Source organism: Cervus canadensis, chromosome 9 (assembly GCF_019320065.1).
Source record: "Cervus canadensis isolate Bull #8, Minnesota chromosome 9, ASM1932006v1, whole genome shotgun sequence".
Classification (NCBI taxonomy): Eukaryota; Metazoa; Chordata; class Mammalia; order Artiodactyla; family Cervidae; genus Cervus; species Cervus canadensis.
The window spans coordinates 64,524,189-64,542,929 of NC_057394.1; the positions used below are offsets into that span (position 1 = coordinate 64,524,189).

An 18,741-nucleotide genomic window follows, 5' to 3' on the forward strand; every position below is an offset into this window, starting at 1 on the left:
AGCAACTGAATTGAACTGAGTCTCATCCACCAAGAGGGCAGACAGAAGAACCACCCCAATCCCACAGAGACTAGAACCAAAACCACATGACAGGAAGTTAACCAGGATGAAAAAGCAGAGGGTTTTGTCCCAGGTGAAGGGACAAGATAAAACCTCAGAAAAACAACCAAATAAACCGGTGATAGGCAACCTTTCAGAAAAAGAATTCAGAATAATTACAGGGAATATGATCCAGGATCTCAGAAAATGAATAGGGGCAAAGATTTAGAAGATGCAAGAAATGTTTACCAGAGAACGAGACAAACTAAGGAACAAACAGAGATGTACAATACACTAGAAGGAATTAATAGCAGAACTGATGCAGAAGAATGCATAAGTGACCTGGAGGACAGAATGGTAGAAATCACTGCCACAGAACAGAATATAGGAAAAAGAATGAAAAAAAAAAGAAAAAGAAGAAGAAGAAAGCCTAAGAGACCTCTGGGACAATATTAAACAAACCAACAGCCACATTATAGGGATTCCAGAAAGAGAAAAGAGAGAACGGACTCGAGAAAATATCTGAAGAAATAACAGCTGAAAACTTCCTTAATATGGGAAAGGAAATAGTCAACCAAGTACAGGAAAAGCAGAGTCCCAGGCAGGATAAACACAAGGAGGAACATGCCAAGACACACAGTAATCAAAATGATGGAAATTAAACAAAAAAATATTAAAAGCAAAGGGGGAAAATGACAAATAACATACAGGCAAACTCCCACAAGGTTATCAGCTGATTTCTCAACAGAAATTCTACAAGCCAGAAGGGACTGGCATGGAATATATTTAAAGTGATGAAAGGGAAGAACCTACAACCAATAATACTCTACCCAGCAACACTCTCATTCAGATTTGATGGAGAAATCAAAAGCTTTCCAGACAAACAAAAGTTAATCAAATTCAGCAATACCAAACCATGTTTACAACAAATACTAAAGGAACTTCTCCAGGCAGGAGACACAAGAGAAGGAAAAGACCTATACAAAATACCCCAAAACAACTAAGAAAATGGTACTAGGATCATACATATCAAGAACTACCTTAACTATAAATGGAATAAATTCACCAACCAAAAGACACAGACTGGCTGGATGGATGAGAACATGTGCACGTATGCACTTTCACTCACCACATCACTCTACTTAACCCCTCAGATTGTATGTATTTATTTTATATTATTAGGTTAATCATGTTTCCATTATGGCTTGCAATTGTAATTATCTTTTATTTTTTGTCTGCCTATTGATTGTGAAAACTGATAAACATCTTTTACTATTAAAAAAAAAGACAGCCTCAACCCAAGATAGATCAAGCAAAGATATGAAAAATACAGGAGATCCAAACAACAGATGTTTCAGATATACTTTAGTACTTGAAAGACAAAAAGCATAAAATATACCTTTATTTTAACAGAGGAAATTCAGAAAAATTGACCATATCTTAGGCCACAGAGTAAACCTCATGAAATCCTAAATACAAAAAGAAATAAGATAGAAGTTATTTTTTTAATTAAAATAATAATATAGACATAAAACAAAAAGCTCTCAAATCTGAAAAAGTTTAAATATGTCATTAAGCAATTATTGGACCATAGATGAAATACAAACCTAAAGATGGGAATTCCTTAAAAATAATGACAATAAAAGCATAATACATGAGATGCACGGAATTCAGCTGAAATAGTTATCAGAAAAATGCTTACAACATTAAGTACTTGTGTATGTGTATATATATACATATATATGCATATATATGAAAATAAATGCTCAACCAATTCAAAAAATAAACTTAATCAAAGAAGGAACTAATAAAAGAGAAATAAATGTGTTAGAAAAGAGAAAGAATATGTAAATCCAAAAGCTTACTCTGAAAATAAACCACTGACTAACCTAATGAAGAAAACAGGGAGAAAAATCACAAGTATTAAAAATCCTTTGACAATGTGAGAACAGTTATTAGAACAGAGAAAAAGGAAAAATGTGACTTCACACAACTCTATGCAAACTAGTTTAAAAATCTATTCAAAATACACAATTTTCTAAAAAGAATATTTAATAAAACTGACTTAAAGATCAAAGGTCTATTCATTTCCATTGGAAAAATAAATTCTTAAAAATAAAGAATTTCTTCACACAATAGTACCAGACTCAGGTGGTTTCGCATAGGAATTCTACCAAATCTCTCAAGAGCAGGAGACCACAATACCACTTAAGATATTATAGAGCAACTACTATGTACAAAATAGACAACTAATGAGAACCTCCTGTGTAGCACAGGCAACTCTACTCAGTGCTGTGGTAACCCAAACAGGATGGAAATCCAAAAAAGAGGGGATATATGCACAGGCTTCCCCGGTGACTCAGCTGGTAAAGAATCTACCTGCAACGCGGGAGACCTGGGTTTGATCCCTGGGTTGGGAAGATCCCCTGGAGAAGGGAATGAATGGCCACCCACTCCAGTACTCTCACTTGGAGAATTTCATGGACTATATATATAGTCCACGGGTGGGATCACACAGAGGCGGAGGCGACTCAGCGACTCTCCCTTTCATATACACAGCTGACTCACTTTGCTGTGCACCAGAGACTACAACAACACTGTAAAGCAACTCGCCAACGTGGGCCACATTCTGACCATAAAACAAACTTTTAGAAGAATAAAAATCATATAATGTCTAATCTCAAGCCACAATGGAATTAAACTTGAAATCAATAACAGAAAGATGGCTGGATAATCCCAAAATATGTGGAGATTAAACAAAACACTTCTACTTAACACATGAGTCAAAGAAGAAATCTCAAGAGACAATTCAAAATATTTCAAACTGAATGAAAATACAATTCAAATTCTCTAAATTTGTGGAATAAAGTGAAAACAGTGTTTACAGAGAAATTTATAGCATTGAATTCATATAGTAGAAATGAAGAAGGTTCTAAAATCAATAATTTAAGTTTCTACCTTAGAAAACTAGAAAAAGAGCAACTGAAATCTAAAGTAGAAGGAAAATAACAAGTAGAGCAAAAAATCAATGAAGTTGAAAACGGGAAATCAATGGAAAAAAAAAAATCAACAAAACCAAAGTCAGTTTTTTGAAAAGATCAAGTTTCTATATAAGCTAAGAAAAAAAGAAGAGAAAAAATACCAACATCAGAAACAAAAGAGACATCAATACAGATTCCAAAGATATTTAAAGAATAAAGCAATACTATAAACAATGCTATGATCACAAATTTGATAACCTAGATAAATGACTAATTACTTGAAAGACATAATCTGCCAAAACACACACATCAAGCATAAACAATCTGATAGAATTATATCTATTAAAGAAACTGAGTTAATAATATATAATCTTTCAAAACCTAAAGCACCAAGCCCATATGGGCTCATGTGTGAATTCCATCAAGCATTTAAGAAAGAAATTATACCAATTCTCTACAATCTCTTCCAGAAGACAGAAGCAGAGGGAATACTTTCTGAATTATTCTAAGGCCAGCATTAGTATCTAAGTATTTGATACCAAAACCAGAGGAAGACATAACCAAAAAAAACACACACACAATTATTTCTCAAGGACATCAATGCAAAAACCCTAAACATATTAGCAAAATACAGGCAAATGAAATCCAACAACATATAAAAATAATTACACACCACAGCCAAGTAAGATTTATACCAGATATGCAAGGGTGGTTCAACATTCAAAAATCAATCAAGGTAATCCATCACATTAACAGACTAAAAAAAAAGAAAAGAAAAGATGACATGATCGTATCAATAAACACAGAAAAAGTATTTGACAAAATACAACACTAACATTTGTGATTAAAAATTCTTAGCAAACTAAAAAGGGAAATTCTTCAACTTGATAAAGAACATCTATACAGAACTTAGTTACCATTATATTTAATGGTGTGAAGTTTTCTTCCAGTTGGATTGCTAACAAGAGGATATTAAGGAACAAAAGGCTGTTTCTCTCACCATTCCTTTTCACTATCACAATGGAAGTCCTAGCTAATGCAATAAAAGAAAAAAAGTATACAGATTGAGAAGGAAAAAATATACGTCTTTGTTCACAGATGACATGACTGTCTATGTAGAAAGAATCAACAAATCTGTGGGTTGCTTTGGATAGCACAGATATTTTAAGAATACTAATTCTTCCAATCCATGAGTACAGTATATCTTTCCATTTGTGTTGTCTTCAATTCCTTTCATCAATGTCTTAACAGTTTTCAGTGTACAGATCTTTTACTTCCCTGGTTAAATTTATTTCTATGTATTTTAATCTTTGTGATCCAGCTGTAAATAGGTTTTTAATTTCTCTATTAGATCATTATTAGTGTATAGAAATGCTACAGATTTCTGTATATCCTATCCTGCAACTTTATTGAATTCATGTAGTAGTTCTAACAGCTATCTGATGGAATCTTTAGGGTTTTCTATATACTACCATGTCACCTGCAAACAGTCAGGTATATGTGTGTGTGTATATGTTGGTATATTGAAGTGGCAGGATAATCCAATCATTTAGTTTCTAGGTTATCTATAGAGAGAAAAGTAGAGGTCAAGAAGATAAAAGGTAGACTTTTCTGAATGTAACCCATTCTGTAGATTTAACTGTGAAGCCATGAGGTCCTCATTAGAGCAGTAGGAATCAGTCTCATAACTTTGAAACCAGGGAAATGTTCTATATATTTAACAAACAAAATTTTTTAAAAAACCCCTAAAACTAAAATCAAAATGTAATGAATCAACTCAAGCACATCAATTTGTGATTTAACCACACAGACTGCTCAAGCGACTTAAAATACAATAATTTGCACTTTGGTGTATAGCAGAAACACACTGTAAATTAATAAAAATTAATTTTAAAAATACAATAATGTGACTATCTAGCCCTAACAAATTCCTGGGGCACAAAGATCCCCTGGAGAAGGGATAGGCTACCCATACCAGTATTCTCGGGCTTTCCTGGTGACTCAGATGGTAAAGAATCCGCCTGCAATGCAAAAGACCTGGGTTCGATTCCTGGGTTGGGAAGACTCCCTGGAGGAGGGCATGGCAACCTACTCCAGTATTCTTGCCAGAAAAATCCCCATGGACAGAGGAGCCTTGTCAGGCTACAGTCCATGGGGTCGCAAAGAGTCAGACACTACTGAGTGGACTAAGCACAGCATTCCTAACATCAATTTCACAGATATTTCCCTCATGGGTTATAGTCTAAGAACTACAAAGATCTTAAACTGTTCTAAGTAATCTTATTATCAGTAATACCATTGCTAATTATTCTGGAACTATTAAGAAGTAAGATAATGCAAATGAATGTCAATAGGGACTAAAATTTTCAGCACAAAAGTGATACAACTATAAAACCAAAGAATTAGGTAAAAGCCTTTCAATTCTAAATTTGAATTATTTGAATTTGTGCTTGTTTACATGTTTTTAAAGAGTACTTTTAAAAAGTACTTGTACTTTTGTACTTCCCAGTTGAAATACAATGAAAAGTCCTAAAAAAATGACTAAGTTAGAGGTTTCCAAGTAGTGGTCCTGAAACACCATCTCCCAATAAAAGAACCTGGACTATAGGGGGAAATGGCTGACTGAGAAGAGGGTATAAAATACAAAAAATTAGCTGCAAACATCTTAACAGAAACAAAGAAACTATCAAGGACTACTGAAGCTGTGTCAATATAAGGCAGGATATATTAATAATTGGACTTCATCAAAATTAAAAGATATCTTAAAAGACACAACCAAGAAAGTGAAAATGAAAGTCACAATACTGGGAAACAGCTCCCTTGGTTGCTCAGCTGGGAAAGAACCCGCCTGCTAATGCAGAAGACACAAGAGACGCGAGTTCCACCCCTGAGTAAGGAAGATCCCCTGGAGAAAGATATAGCAACCTGTTCCAGTATTCTTGCCTGGAAAATTCCATGGACAGAGGAGCCTGGCAGTAGAGTTAGGTAAAGAGACACAACTGAGTGTGCATGTGCACATACACACACATACCAGGAAAATATATTTGCAACCTTCAGAACATATAAGAACCATAAATCTGCAGTAAGACAAACAGCACAACTTATAAGCAAAAGATGTAAACTGACACTTCACCAAAAAAAAAAAAAAAAAGGCAATAAACACATGAAAAGATGCTCAACATCACTAAACACAGAGAAACGCAAATTAAAACCACTAGATACCCAGTAGAACAATGTCAAATGTTGGCCAAAATGTAGAGCAACTGAAACTCCCATACACTTCGGGCTGAGATGGAAAATGAAATAACCATTACGGAAAACTATCTGGCAGTTTCTTATGAAAGTACACAGAACATAAGACTCAGCAATTCCACTTCTAGGTATTTACCCCCAGAAAACATACATCCACACAAAGACCTGTACACAAATGTTAACAGCAGCTTTATTCATAATAGCCAGAAACTAGAAAACAACTCTAAGTATCCATCAACTGGGGAATGGATAAACAAGTTCTGATCGTTTATCCATTTGTCCTATTATATCTGTATAATAGGACACCAGTCCACAATAAAAGGAATAAACTATTGACATCTGACTCCATATAATGAGAGATCAGAGGCTGTCAGGAGCCTGGTTTGGGAGGAAACCCAATCTAAAAGGACCTGAAGATAGGTTCTGGAGTTGATGGAAATGCTCTGTATCTTGACTGTGGTGGTGGTTATACAGGTGTGTACATTTGTCGAGACCCAAATGGTACACTTTAAATACATTTTATTCTTTGCAAATTACTCACAGTAAACTTTTTAAGAGCTCAGGATCAAATACAAAAACCTCCCACAAGCTAAGGAAGGAACATTTGAGCAAAAAAAAAAGAGAAAAAAAGAATAAAAGAATAGTAGCAGTCTTAGATTAAGTTAGAGACATCAGTAAGAACTCATGTTTAGCTCAATACAGATAAAGACTGTTACTAGTAATATTTATAGATATATGCATATACACCAGTTAGTATACACACATATATTTCTTTGCTCTGTTAGCTGAGAGGGCCTAAAAGAAACACCAATCCAGCAGGAACAAGCACACCTAGCACCCAGATTTTTGCTCTCTCCTAGCCATCAGAGAAAAATCCTATGCTACCAAAACAAAGAGGCCCACATGGAAACTGAAGACTGCCAGCATCCACAACCAGACATGTGAGTACACAAACTTTCAAATGATTCCCACCTCCAGCATTCTAGTAGTTTACTGAGGTTACAGACATAAAGGAAGAGGTAAGTCATGCCTACTGTATCCTTTCTGATTTCCTGACAGAATCCATGAACAAAATAAATGGTTGTTTCACACCAAGGTTTGCTAACTGGAACTCCTTTTAATGCTATCAAAAAATGTATTTGCAGGTCATGCAAGATTAAAAACATACTGATTTTTTATATAAAATGAACATTTTTATCTACACTTAAAAATCACCATAATCATTCCTGTACTATACATTATCAAAGTCTTCAGTTCAGTTGCTCAGTATTGTCTGACTCTTTGCAGGACTGCAGCATGGACTGCAGCACGCCAGGCCTTCCACTCCATCACCAACTCCCAGACCTTGCTCAAACTCATGTCCATTGAGTTGGTGGTGCCATCCAATCATCTCATCCTCTGTCGTCCCCTTCTCCTCCTGCCTTCAGTCTTTCCCAGCATCAGGGTCTTTTCAAATGAGTCAGTTCTTTGCATCAGGTGGCCGAAGTATTGGAGTTTCAGCTTCAGCATCAGTCCTTCCAATGAATATTCAGGACTGATCTCCTTTAGGATGGACTGGTTGCATCTCCTTGCAGCCCAAGGGACTCTCAAGAGTCTTCTCCAACACCACAGTTCAAATGCATCAATTCTTCAGTGCTCAGCTTTCTTTATAGTCCAACTCTCATATCCATACATGACCACTGGAAAAACCATTGCCTTGACTAGACAGACCTCTGTTGGCAAAGTAACATCTCTGCTTTTCAATATGCTGTCTAGGCAGTCATAACTTTTCTTCCAAGGAGCAAGAGTCTTTTAATTTCATGGCGGCAGTCACCATCTGCAGTGATTTTGGAGCCCCCCCAAAAATAAAGTCTCTCACTGCTTCATTGTTTCCGCATCTACTTGCCATGAAGTGATGGGACCAGATGCCATGATCTTAAGTTTCTTGAATGTTGAGTTTTAAGCCAACTTTTTCACTCTCTTTCACTTTCATCAAGAGGCTCCAGGTGGTCTATACTGTATCTCCACTTATACCCTTATCCTTCTCTTCTAAACCTTTTCCTTTGAAATAAAGAACACTACTCACAGATTCTACTTAATCCTATAGATTCACTTCTCAAATTTTTAATTTGATGACTCTCTATTCTTCCTGCTTTACATTTACTGTGTTTTATTCTTTCCAAAGTTTTTCACATGTATGTAAATTCCAAAGAATTTTCACATATATGCAGTTAGTTATGTTCTCACTATAACTTGTGACATATTGGTGCAGGTATCTTTATTTTAAAGATAAAAAGCAAGGCCAAGAGACTTACTTAAGAATAGTTATAAAACTTTAATTACGCTTTGTGACTTAAAGTCCTCCACTATATGAGTCAGCTTTCTGTAACAGATCTAGTCCTATGTTCTTCCTTAGTCAGTGAAACTTCTTTCTCATCTAGGCAGATGTATCAAGATGCAGAAAAAGAACAAGGAAATCTTTTTAGGTGGTGAGGGGACAGGAATGGGGAACAGGAATGAACTGGTAGGGGACTATGAAGCAAAACTAATGATTCTGTATACATTCTGGGAGGTGCAGATCCCAGAGATAGAAAACTTCATGTTAGAAATTAGTTCTCAATTTACGCCTTAATCATCAACAAATGCTCAAATATTCCTCCTGACTCTATAACAGAATTTGGCTTTCAAAGCTATTTATCTCTGTATTCGAATTACATAAAATAACAAACCTCTGTTAGGGAAAACACAATTCAATTACGGCGTCTGGAAAGCTGTACAGACTGGGTGAAAGTTTCCAGCACCATAAGAATACACATATTACTTCATAAATGTTCTAAAATCGCACAACAGAGTCTGTGCAAATACAGAAAACTGCGTCAAAAAACAGTTGTTCGTGATGCTATGAGCAGAGTGTACAGAAGAGCCAGAAAGCAATTCTCTCTCCTTTCCATCTTGGTTAATGGCATGGAAAGCCTGTAGTTAGACTTAACACCTTCCTTCCACTCATTCTTTTGATCATCAAATCCTACCTGCTTTATCTCATATAAGCCTCTCATCATGTTAAATTCAGTTCCATTGTACTAAGTTTGGTTTAAATCACCCAGACTAGCCAATATGTCCAAAATGCTGCCAATACCACACACAACCAACACAGAAGTTATTAACAAGATATCTGACTTTCTTTTCATACTATGTCTTTGAAATTCAGTATGTTTTTTATACTTACAGTGTATCTCAATTTAGACTAGCTACACTTCAAGTGTTCAACAGCCCCACTGGAGCGCAGACCTGAGGTCATCAGGAGTTCTCAACACTAGCTACACATCAGAATCACTTTTCATTTATTCAATAAGTGACCTTACTAGTTCCAGGGTATGGAGGTGAAATGGTGAACAAGACAGATCTCGTCAGCCCTCATCTCACATGCACACAGCATTATTTCTGTTTCATAGGTCCTCAAACACACCAGTCCTTTAAAACCCCATATTGTTCTTGTGTTGGTTTTCTTTCTCTTCCTAGACTTTCACTTCTCCCCTCCATCTATTCTTCAATACTCATTGCAAATGTCATTTCTCTCTGAAGTGTACTATGCTTCCCCAGGCAGCTATTTTTTCCCCTCCATTGTGAGCTTTGCTCATCTCTCTAACACTACTACAGTCCATAGAATTAGAGTCTATGAATTTGTCTCTCCACAAAATCAGGGTGTATCAACCTCATAATTCACACACATTGGAGTTGAGACCAGTGACAGAGAAGCAGTGGAATCACAGTTTGTGGAAAACCACACACATGCTATTTTAGTTATGCTATGTTATCTGCTATAGTTGCCCCCACCTAAACCTCATCTGATTTGCCCATAGAAATTCATCATGTGAAGATCAAGAGTCACACATGTAGGGAATGTATCACAGAAATGATCAGCACGTGTTTTCAAGCCAGATATGTAACTCAATATAATTAATACCTGGCATCCAAACTTATTAACAGTTTTCTCTAAATTTAGATAGTGATTTCCCTAAAACCTGACTACTTGTGAATCTTGAGACTTTATCCCTTAGGTGTGCATGAAGCTCAGTGTCTTTGAGGGCTTTCTCATCATGGAAAAGCAAGAATCAGGTTTTGAATTTCTTAACAAAATAGCAACTTTGCTGTCTACTAAAATGATATGAACATATAAACTTTTACAATCAACAACTACTTACATTTAGGTATCTATTAAAAACCTAAACCTCCAATGTTGATATCCGTCTATTAACAGCCTCAAACTATATTAGAGAGAAAAAGCTAAAGAGCTATTCTTATACAAGAACATACCACTTATTAAGCTGTCATCATAGTCAGTCATGTTACTTGACTTACATATATTTTCTTCACAGTAACACAATAATATGGATATCACCTCCATTTTACAGATAAGAAAAATGACAGTAGCATTGAATAGTAATTCCTAAAGTAATATGTTCAGAATATGAATTCTAGATGTCTGCCCTTGATATTAAGTACAATCCACCTAATGGTATGCTAGAGCCAGCTCACATTGATTCATAAGAGGCAACTGTTAAATTTTTAGGAATGTACAAGCTGTAATTAAAAATTACATCATATAAACTAACAATTAAGTAAGTAATATTAAAAACAAAGGCAATAATTATTCAAAACTCACTTCCTAAATATTTTAGTATATTTTCTCTTGTGGTTTATTGTGTGTGTGTGTGTGTGTGTGTGTATTCCCACACTTTCCAACTCTGTACTCAATGATACCATTTTAGTAGCTTGAAACTAACCATGATGGGAGTATGTACACCAAAGAAACTGGTAAATCCTACAATTTTTTTTTTTTTCCTGAGCGATTGTCAAACATTTACCAGCAAACCACAGCATCCATTCATTATCCAGATACATTTCATTATTCTTTATATATTTTAGATCCAAGTCCCTTACATATGTAATACACAGCTTGCTCAGCTCCTACCCAGAAATTCTGATGCAGCAGATTAAGGGTAGAGTATCTGTATGCGTGTTTTAAAAAGACCATCTCGCCTCCGAAAGAATTTTGATACATATCACCAGCCGAGAACTACCATGTGAGATTTCTAAAATGGCTTTACATATCACATCAGACATTAGAAAACTACATACTTACGACTATATTCAAGTCCCCAAAGATAAGTCTTTACAAGCTACAATATAAAATTATGACATAGCTTTTTTTTCAGGATCAAAACAGCCATAAGAAAGCTTCTATGTATCTAAAACTATCAAAGAGGTTGCTGCTTAAACAATTCAGTAACTTTCATAAAAAGGCTATAATAAGACAACTAGATATCCATATGCAAAAGAATGAGGCTGAGCCCTTCTCTCACACCATAAAAAAAGGGTTGGCCAAAAAGTAAGCTTGTGTTTTTCCATAACACCTCTGGAAAAACCCGAATGAACTTTCTGGTCAACCCAATAAAAATTAACTCAAAATGGATCAAAGATTTAAATGCAAGAACTAAAACTCTAAGATTCTTTGAAGAAAACAAGCATAAATCTTTCTGATCTTGACTCAGACAACAGTTTCTTAAATGTGACACCAAAAGCAGAAGTAACAACAAAAATATAAATTGGATTTCATCAAATTAAAAACATTTGTGTTTTAAAGGACACCATCAAGAACATGAAAACACAACCCATAGAAGAATATTTCTGCAAACTGTATATATAAGGGACTTGGATCCAAAATACATAAGGAATTCTTACAAATCAACAATAAAAAGATAACCCAATCTAAAAATGGACACAGGTTCTGAACATTTCTCCAAAGAAGATAAACAAATGGCCAATAAGCACACAAGAAAATATTCAACATCACTAACAATCAGAGAAATATAAGTCAAAACTACAATGACATTACCAATAAAACAGCTATATCAAAAAGTTAGATAACAAATGTTGGCAAGGATGTGGAATGTTAGAATCTCACACACTGCTCTAAGGATTTAAAATGGCACAGCTGCTTTGGAAAACATCCCAGCAATTCCTTGAAAGGTTAAATAGAGTTACCATATGACTCAGCAATCTCACTCCCAGACATAAACTCAAGAGAAATGAAAACACATGGCCACGCAAAAACCTGCATACCAATGTTCATAACAGCATTATTCATAAGAGCCAAACTGCAGAAACAATCCAAATATTCACCAACCAATGAATGGATAGACAGAAAGTGATATATCAATACAATGGATTGTTGTTTGGCAAAAACAAAGAATGAAATACTGCTACATCCCATAAGCTTTCATGAGCCTTGAAAACACTACACTAAGTCAAAGAAGCCAGTCACAAAGAAAAACCTGCATGCTGTATGACTCTATTTATATGAAATAACCAGAACAGGCAAGTCTATGTGACAGTCTAACTGGAACAGCAGTTGCCTAAGGCTGGTGGTCAATTGAGGGGCCAGGGAAATGATCACTAAAGGGTATGGGGTTTTCTTTCTGGGGTGATAAAATTATTCTAAAACTGACTGTGGTGATGGATATAGGACTCTTGTGAATTTATGAAAAACCACCAAGTGTACACTTTAAATGGGTGAACTATATCTCTATAAATTTGTTGCAAATGCACACACAAGAGCATGATAAATTTCTTTTAAAAATATTTACTTCTGGGAAATTTCCATTCCTGACAAACATCTATATTTTCTTTTAATCAATAAACTACATCATAAACTGTGCTCTCTTTTCATTTCACTGGCAGGAAATTCACACTAAATTCTGTGATCATAGTTCTGTTTCTGCCACCACCATGCCTTGCCTTCACTGTTTTAATTTAAAAGTGTTCTACTGCAAGCCTTTCAGTCTTTCTTGGAAGTAGACAGGAACTGATGGCTGGTTAAATTCTGAAAACTTAAGAATACATTTAGATATTCATGATGTCCACTAAGGTACAGAAATCCCATGAAGTGCAGCTGGTGCTCTGCCAACCAGTTCCCATCATCTTAACCAAGAACCAAAATGGTGAAATTATGAATTTTCCCAGAGGACTTTTTTCCTCTACATTATCCATATAGAACATGACAATGTAATATTACACACTTACCATATATTTAGCACATAAGATAATATTTAAAATAGAACATATATAATAAATCACTACTAAAATTTAACTTTGTTTCAGGAAGTTCATTCCTACCCTAACAGGTGAGGATGACTCCTCTGTATTTCGTTTCTGGGACTCAGAGTCCACATCTTGGCGCTTGTTCTTCATTCTTTCTCTAAGATCCCCTGTAGGTCTTTCTGGTGACCTTTAAACCAAAAAACAAAAACAAACAAAAAAAAAAAACAACAAAAATCTATATTTATATAACATTTCATAAGAATATATTTACAGAAATAACCCTACAAAACTCTAATTTTTCTACTATCCATGACTCCTAAAGTTCAGAAAAGTAAATTTCAGCTTAAACATTAATATATAAAAAATATGAGCATCACTTACAAGTTTTCTCCCAATACCAATCAAAATGCATACATTAAAATTCCATGGAGTGGCAGGTGCTGGTAACATTAATAAGAAACTATACATGAGCTAAGAGAAAGGAATTTGTCATTAACAGTTTGTTCTTCTATTAATCACATAAATATACTAGTTATATTTGAAAGCAAACAGTAGGAAGGTAAAGTTTTAAACCACAACACTGCAAAATTAATCTAGAAACAACAATATTATTTACACATGTATGTGGTTAGATGCAACATCAACAACTATGAAAATATTTTATGCATCTCAAGAATCAAAGCAAATATAGAAATTTTTAATGTTATTCTTAATTGTTCTTAAATTTGAAATTATTTCAGAAAAAAAGCAGTTGAAAAATTCGAAGTAAGATTTGAATTTTATACTTTTTATACTTATACAAAGTAAGATTTTATACTTTGCTATGGACTGGTTTTAATTAGAAAAAATACACATATTTATATTCAATACTGGTAAAGCTTCATAATTTATACTAGCCATTTGATAAATGGTTGTTCAATTATTTTCACACCATCACTAAGGAGAAAAACAAAGTAGAGACAGAAAACACACTGCCTTAAAAAATATTCCTAGAGCACCATTAAAAGAGGGCAAGAATTATTAAGAAATGCTATGGCCCTCTTTAGCCACCAAAGAATACTATGTATAATATTTTTAAAAGATATAAACAAATTACATAAATATTCACATCTATTTCAAGTAATAGTTGATCAATCAACTCCTTTATCAATCACTAATACAAATCACATGGTTAGTGAAAAAATAATTTCAGTCAATTCTTCTTAAGGCATCTCATAACATTTACATTTACATGCTCAATTTATAGATCTATATTAAATGTTTTAATAGTTAAAGCTGAACTAATAAATGGAATTTCTTATTAAGAACCAGCACTTAAATGCTTTAAATTATAATTATGGTGCACATGTCAATTTTACATTTCCTAGTTTCCTTTATGTAATAAGACAGTTTATGATAACTTGTTTCTATCCTAAATAGTACCTAACAGAATTCTCCATATAAACACTCAGTGACTTAAATGATTTGTGACTAAACAAGTATTTCTGAAACACAATGCTTTTCATCTTTGAATCACATTATGAATTATATTTTTCTTCCTTCCTTACAAAAAAATGGGAAAATACACAAATACAAAGAAAGTTATTAGGGGAAAAATGCACAAAACAGCAAAATTATAACAGAAATTCTTTATTCTACATCTAGTAATGACACTACTTTTTTCCATTTTAGACAAATTTCTACGCCCATTTTCCTTACAACCATTTGTATAAAAATTCTGAGTAAGTTGATAATAAAAGTCAAAGATGAAATAAAGCATGTATTAAAAATACAGTAATATAAGCAAGACATTAAAATTACTGTAACAGTTTCCCCAGATATGTCTTTACAGGTATTAAACTTATAAAGATTAATTTTCCCACATTGACAGAAAGGACAGATGACAATCTAAATTACAAATAAAACAGAGTATTCAGCATCACAAATAAACTAAAATGTGTAACATTTAAGTGAACAGAAAATCAGCTAATGTTAAGGGTTTGAATTTTAAATTGTATTAAACTTCAAACTCAGTACACATACACAAAAATTCACCCCATTAAAAAACACACCTCTAAAGGTTAATGTGCAGTTTTTATACTGATGCTGAAGCCAAAGCAATCAGCACATCCAATTTTAAGACTAGGTAAATTAGCTGTTTACAAATCAAGTTTAAACTCTTTTGTGACAATCTTTATGTATGTGACATCTTTAAACACCATAACAAAATCATCATGAGGGAGCCGAAAGAAAAGTAAAAGATTTTTATTAGGAAGGTCTAATTTAGCCATGCCTTTATTAAAGGCAAACCGACATTCTAAATAGGTAGTATACTTATCCACATATAAATACATACTTTCATCTACCTCAGTATATTGTGATAAGAGATTTGGCAAATGTTTTTTAACCTATGAAGCTTGCATTAGATTATTTTTTGCAATGAAGTTTTTAATTTTGAACATCTTAAAAAGCTAAAAATTATATCCTATTTAAATTTTACTATTTCAAGAGTTGAAAGTAGTCTCTCCTCACTAAAAACAAATCCATGAAATTCTGCCATCTTAAACAGCATTTTAACATATATAACTGGGGAGCAGGGCATGAAAGTAAGCCATACATATATTACAAAAATAACTTTTTGAGCAAATAAATTTTAAAGCAAATATTTTTATTAATCTTGAAATTAACAACTAAAATAATCTTGTCAATCTTGACTACTAATAAGACTACCACCAAATAGAAAATCTGACCAAATATATGGCAGTATTTCAAATTTTATACTAGATAAATTACAAAAGCCAAAAAAAAAAAATTACAACAGCCATCTTCTAATAGCATAAGAACAATTCAAAGTTCTCAATTTACCTTCTATAATTGCTGCTATAACCTTTACCACGGGGTGAAGGGCCATGTACGAATCTACATGTGTTTCCATAGAGGCAGTTGCCAGTCTTCAGCCAGTTACGGCACTGTGTCTAAGAGACAGATATTACTATGTGAATTTCATATTTAGTCATATTTATTTCTGGAAAAAAAATGCTAGTGGGACAAAATTAAAATAAATGCTATCAAAAATCCAGCTAACCTGAGATACATTACTCCCCAAATAATGAAAACATCAGGAAAAAGAGGCCCATAAACCCTAATGCCCATCTCACTCCTTTGCTATGAAACACATTTAACCAATATCCCTACAACACCCTATTCACTTTTGTGATATAAATAAAGATCTAAAGAACAGTAATTTAAGAGAACCCCTGTGACTATACTAGTGACAACTCACCTCTGCTGTACTGCCAGTGCTGGGTCCAAGCCTTTCAAATACACTGGGTCTTCGGGATGTGCTATCAGATATGGTCTTGGTATTTTCCACAGTGACCTTCCTTCTAATTTTTGACATTTTGTACTACTTTAACCAAAAAAGAGAGAGGCAAACTGTAAAATTGTTCAGTTTTAAATATTTGAGCCAATAACTTACAAGTAAATAAGAGGGTAGATAACACTATAAAATTACAAGGGATTTTTCTCAGAAGGAAAAAAGACATAGGAGAGGTCACAAGTAAACAGAGGAACAGAAGAAACTATCTTCTAAGACACAACTTGTTAGTTACTTTATTAGGACTTTGATTCTTTTGGGCTAGAATTTTACCTCTTCTACAGAATGAATAAGATTCTACTCAAACAGTTTCCATAGTATATTCAATTTCAGAAAACACTATAAAAAAGTTTCTAAGTTCGTTATAAAAGCTGTTTCAAAATTTAGTAGTTATCTTTTAAAGAAAAAGTGTGCTATCATTCTCCATCAACTGGTCTACTGGAAAAGAAAGCTATGCCAAAAATTTCTTCAGCTAAGAATTTTAGAGTAGAAATTGTGTTTTATACAACTTAAGTGATAACATCAGGTACATCCCCAAAAATCAGCCTGGGAGAAAATTTTAAGTATTTTCTTTGTTTTACACAAGCCAAAGATGAACAGTACAATCAGGAATACTCTTTTGCAGTATTATAAAAAACAGAAAACCACCCCTCAATATTGTTAAATGACTTTCTTTCAAAATAGGACAGGATGAATGAACTAGAAACAGTGAAGATGTTTTGATAATCTATACTGCACTGACATAAAAGCCAAAGGTGCTACAAGAAATAAACAGGCTATTTCACCATTATTAGTAACAAGAAAAGAAATTATGAAAATATTTTACAAAAGCAAATAAAATATTAGAAACTAAAATATACAATCAGGTGATTCAACTGGAAATGAAAATATCAGATAAAAGCACTATGATAAATATTAGAAAACAACCTTAAATTCTAGACCTAGAATAATCTAGATGGTATACTACTGCGGGAAGAGGGCAAGAATGGCCTAAGAGAAAGAAAAGGAACCAACCATATCACACTTCATACACTAAACATTAGTTGAAATTTTGTTAGTAGGCAAACGCTACCAGAATGAATGATGTCAGCTAAAGAAGTAAAAACTCCATTTCGTAAAGAACTGGTCTCTATAAAGTTCACAATGTTTGTTACTGTGATTCAAAGTAAGGTCCCATGACTTGCAAGGAAGTTAAATCACGGTGGAACAGAATCAAAACTTATTTTAAAAAATTATAAACAATGTTTGGTCCAGTTAGATACTTCTTGTCAAGTCACATTTTAAAAAGGTCCAAAGAATAAGGACAACAGTTGACAAACTAACAGATAATGAACCAAAAGAAAAATATATGATATGATACAATATGGTAGTTTTTAAAATGGAAATATGTATGATTATTTTCTAATATACAATGCAACCATTAGTTAGGGTTAGAATCAATTTTTAGTGATTCAAAAAAGTTAGAAAGTAACTTTAATTACAAATTTTTAAAAATTATGTAGAGCATCCACATAAGTGAACAAGAATCTGTTCAACATAAAATCACTTATGTATCAAACGTTCTTCACCCTCCACACAACAGTGATTATTATCATCTTTGATTTAACTTTTCCTGAGCTCATTCTCAGTCCTAATGTGAATTTATAAAGGAAAAGCTGGGTAAATTCCATACATACATTTGACTCACTGAATATAAAGAACTAAAAGCCAAGATAAGTGTAAGTGGAGTTGAAAAAGATCTAGAAAATCTAGAGCTTTGATTAACTGAGAAAAACAACATTTTTATAATTTATAACAGATTCAATAAGAAATAAATATGCAACAAGATAAACAAATTTTTAAAATTTCATCATCTGTTACTATAAAAATATATAGGCATACACTGAAATTCACATTCACTAATTCAAAAACATTAATAACTTAAAAAGGAATGTGTTCTAAAAGTTGATTAGCTATTTCTAGTAACCTGCAACTTTGGAACAGGCACCCTATCCCAACACGCTGCATCAAGATGACTAACCCTAACCTTACATT

At 33.6% G+C, this 18,741-nt stretch overlaps 1 protein-coding gene across 8 annotated transcripts in view; it reads right to left on the bottom strand.

Annotated features, from left to right (window-relative positions):
* The window catches only part of ZC3H13 (zinc finger CCCH-type containing 13), a 98,535-nt gene that overhangs the window by 75,674 nt on the left and 4,120 nt on the right, over window positions 1–18,741 (bottom strand). For 5 of the 8 annotated variants that reach the window (XM_043477615.1, XM_043477614.1, XM_043477613.1 and 2 more), the window contains exons 2-4: window positions 16,615–16,740; window positions 16,197–16,306; window positions 13,428–13,539 (exon numbers count right to left, since the gene is read on the bottom strand). The exons of 1 other annotated variant lie outside the window; for it this stretch is intronic. In XM_043477615.1, the coding sequence (XP_043333550.1) occupies window positions 13,428–13,539; window positions 16,197–16,306; window positions 16,615–16,731 (339 nt within the window). In that variant the 5' untranslated portion in view covers window positions 16,732–16,740. Of the gene's footprint in view, window positions 1–1,438; window positions 1,509–13,427; window positions 13,540–16,196; window positions 16,307–16,614; window positions 16,741–18,741 lie in introns of those variants that run through there. 2 more of the 8 variants (XM_043477611.1, XM_043477617.1) reach the window with 2 other exon arrangements.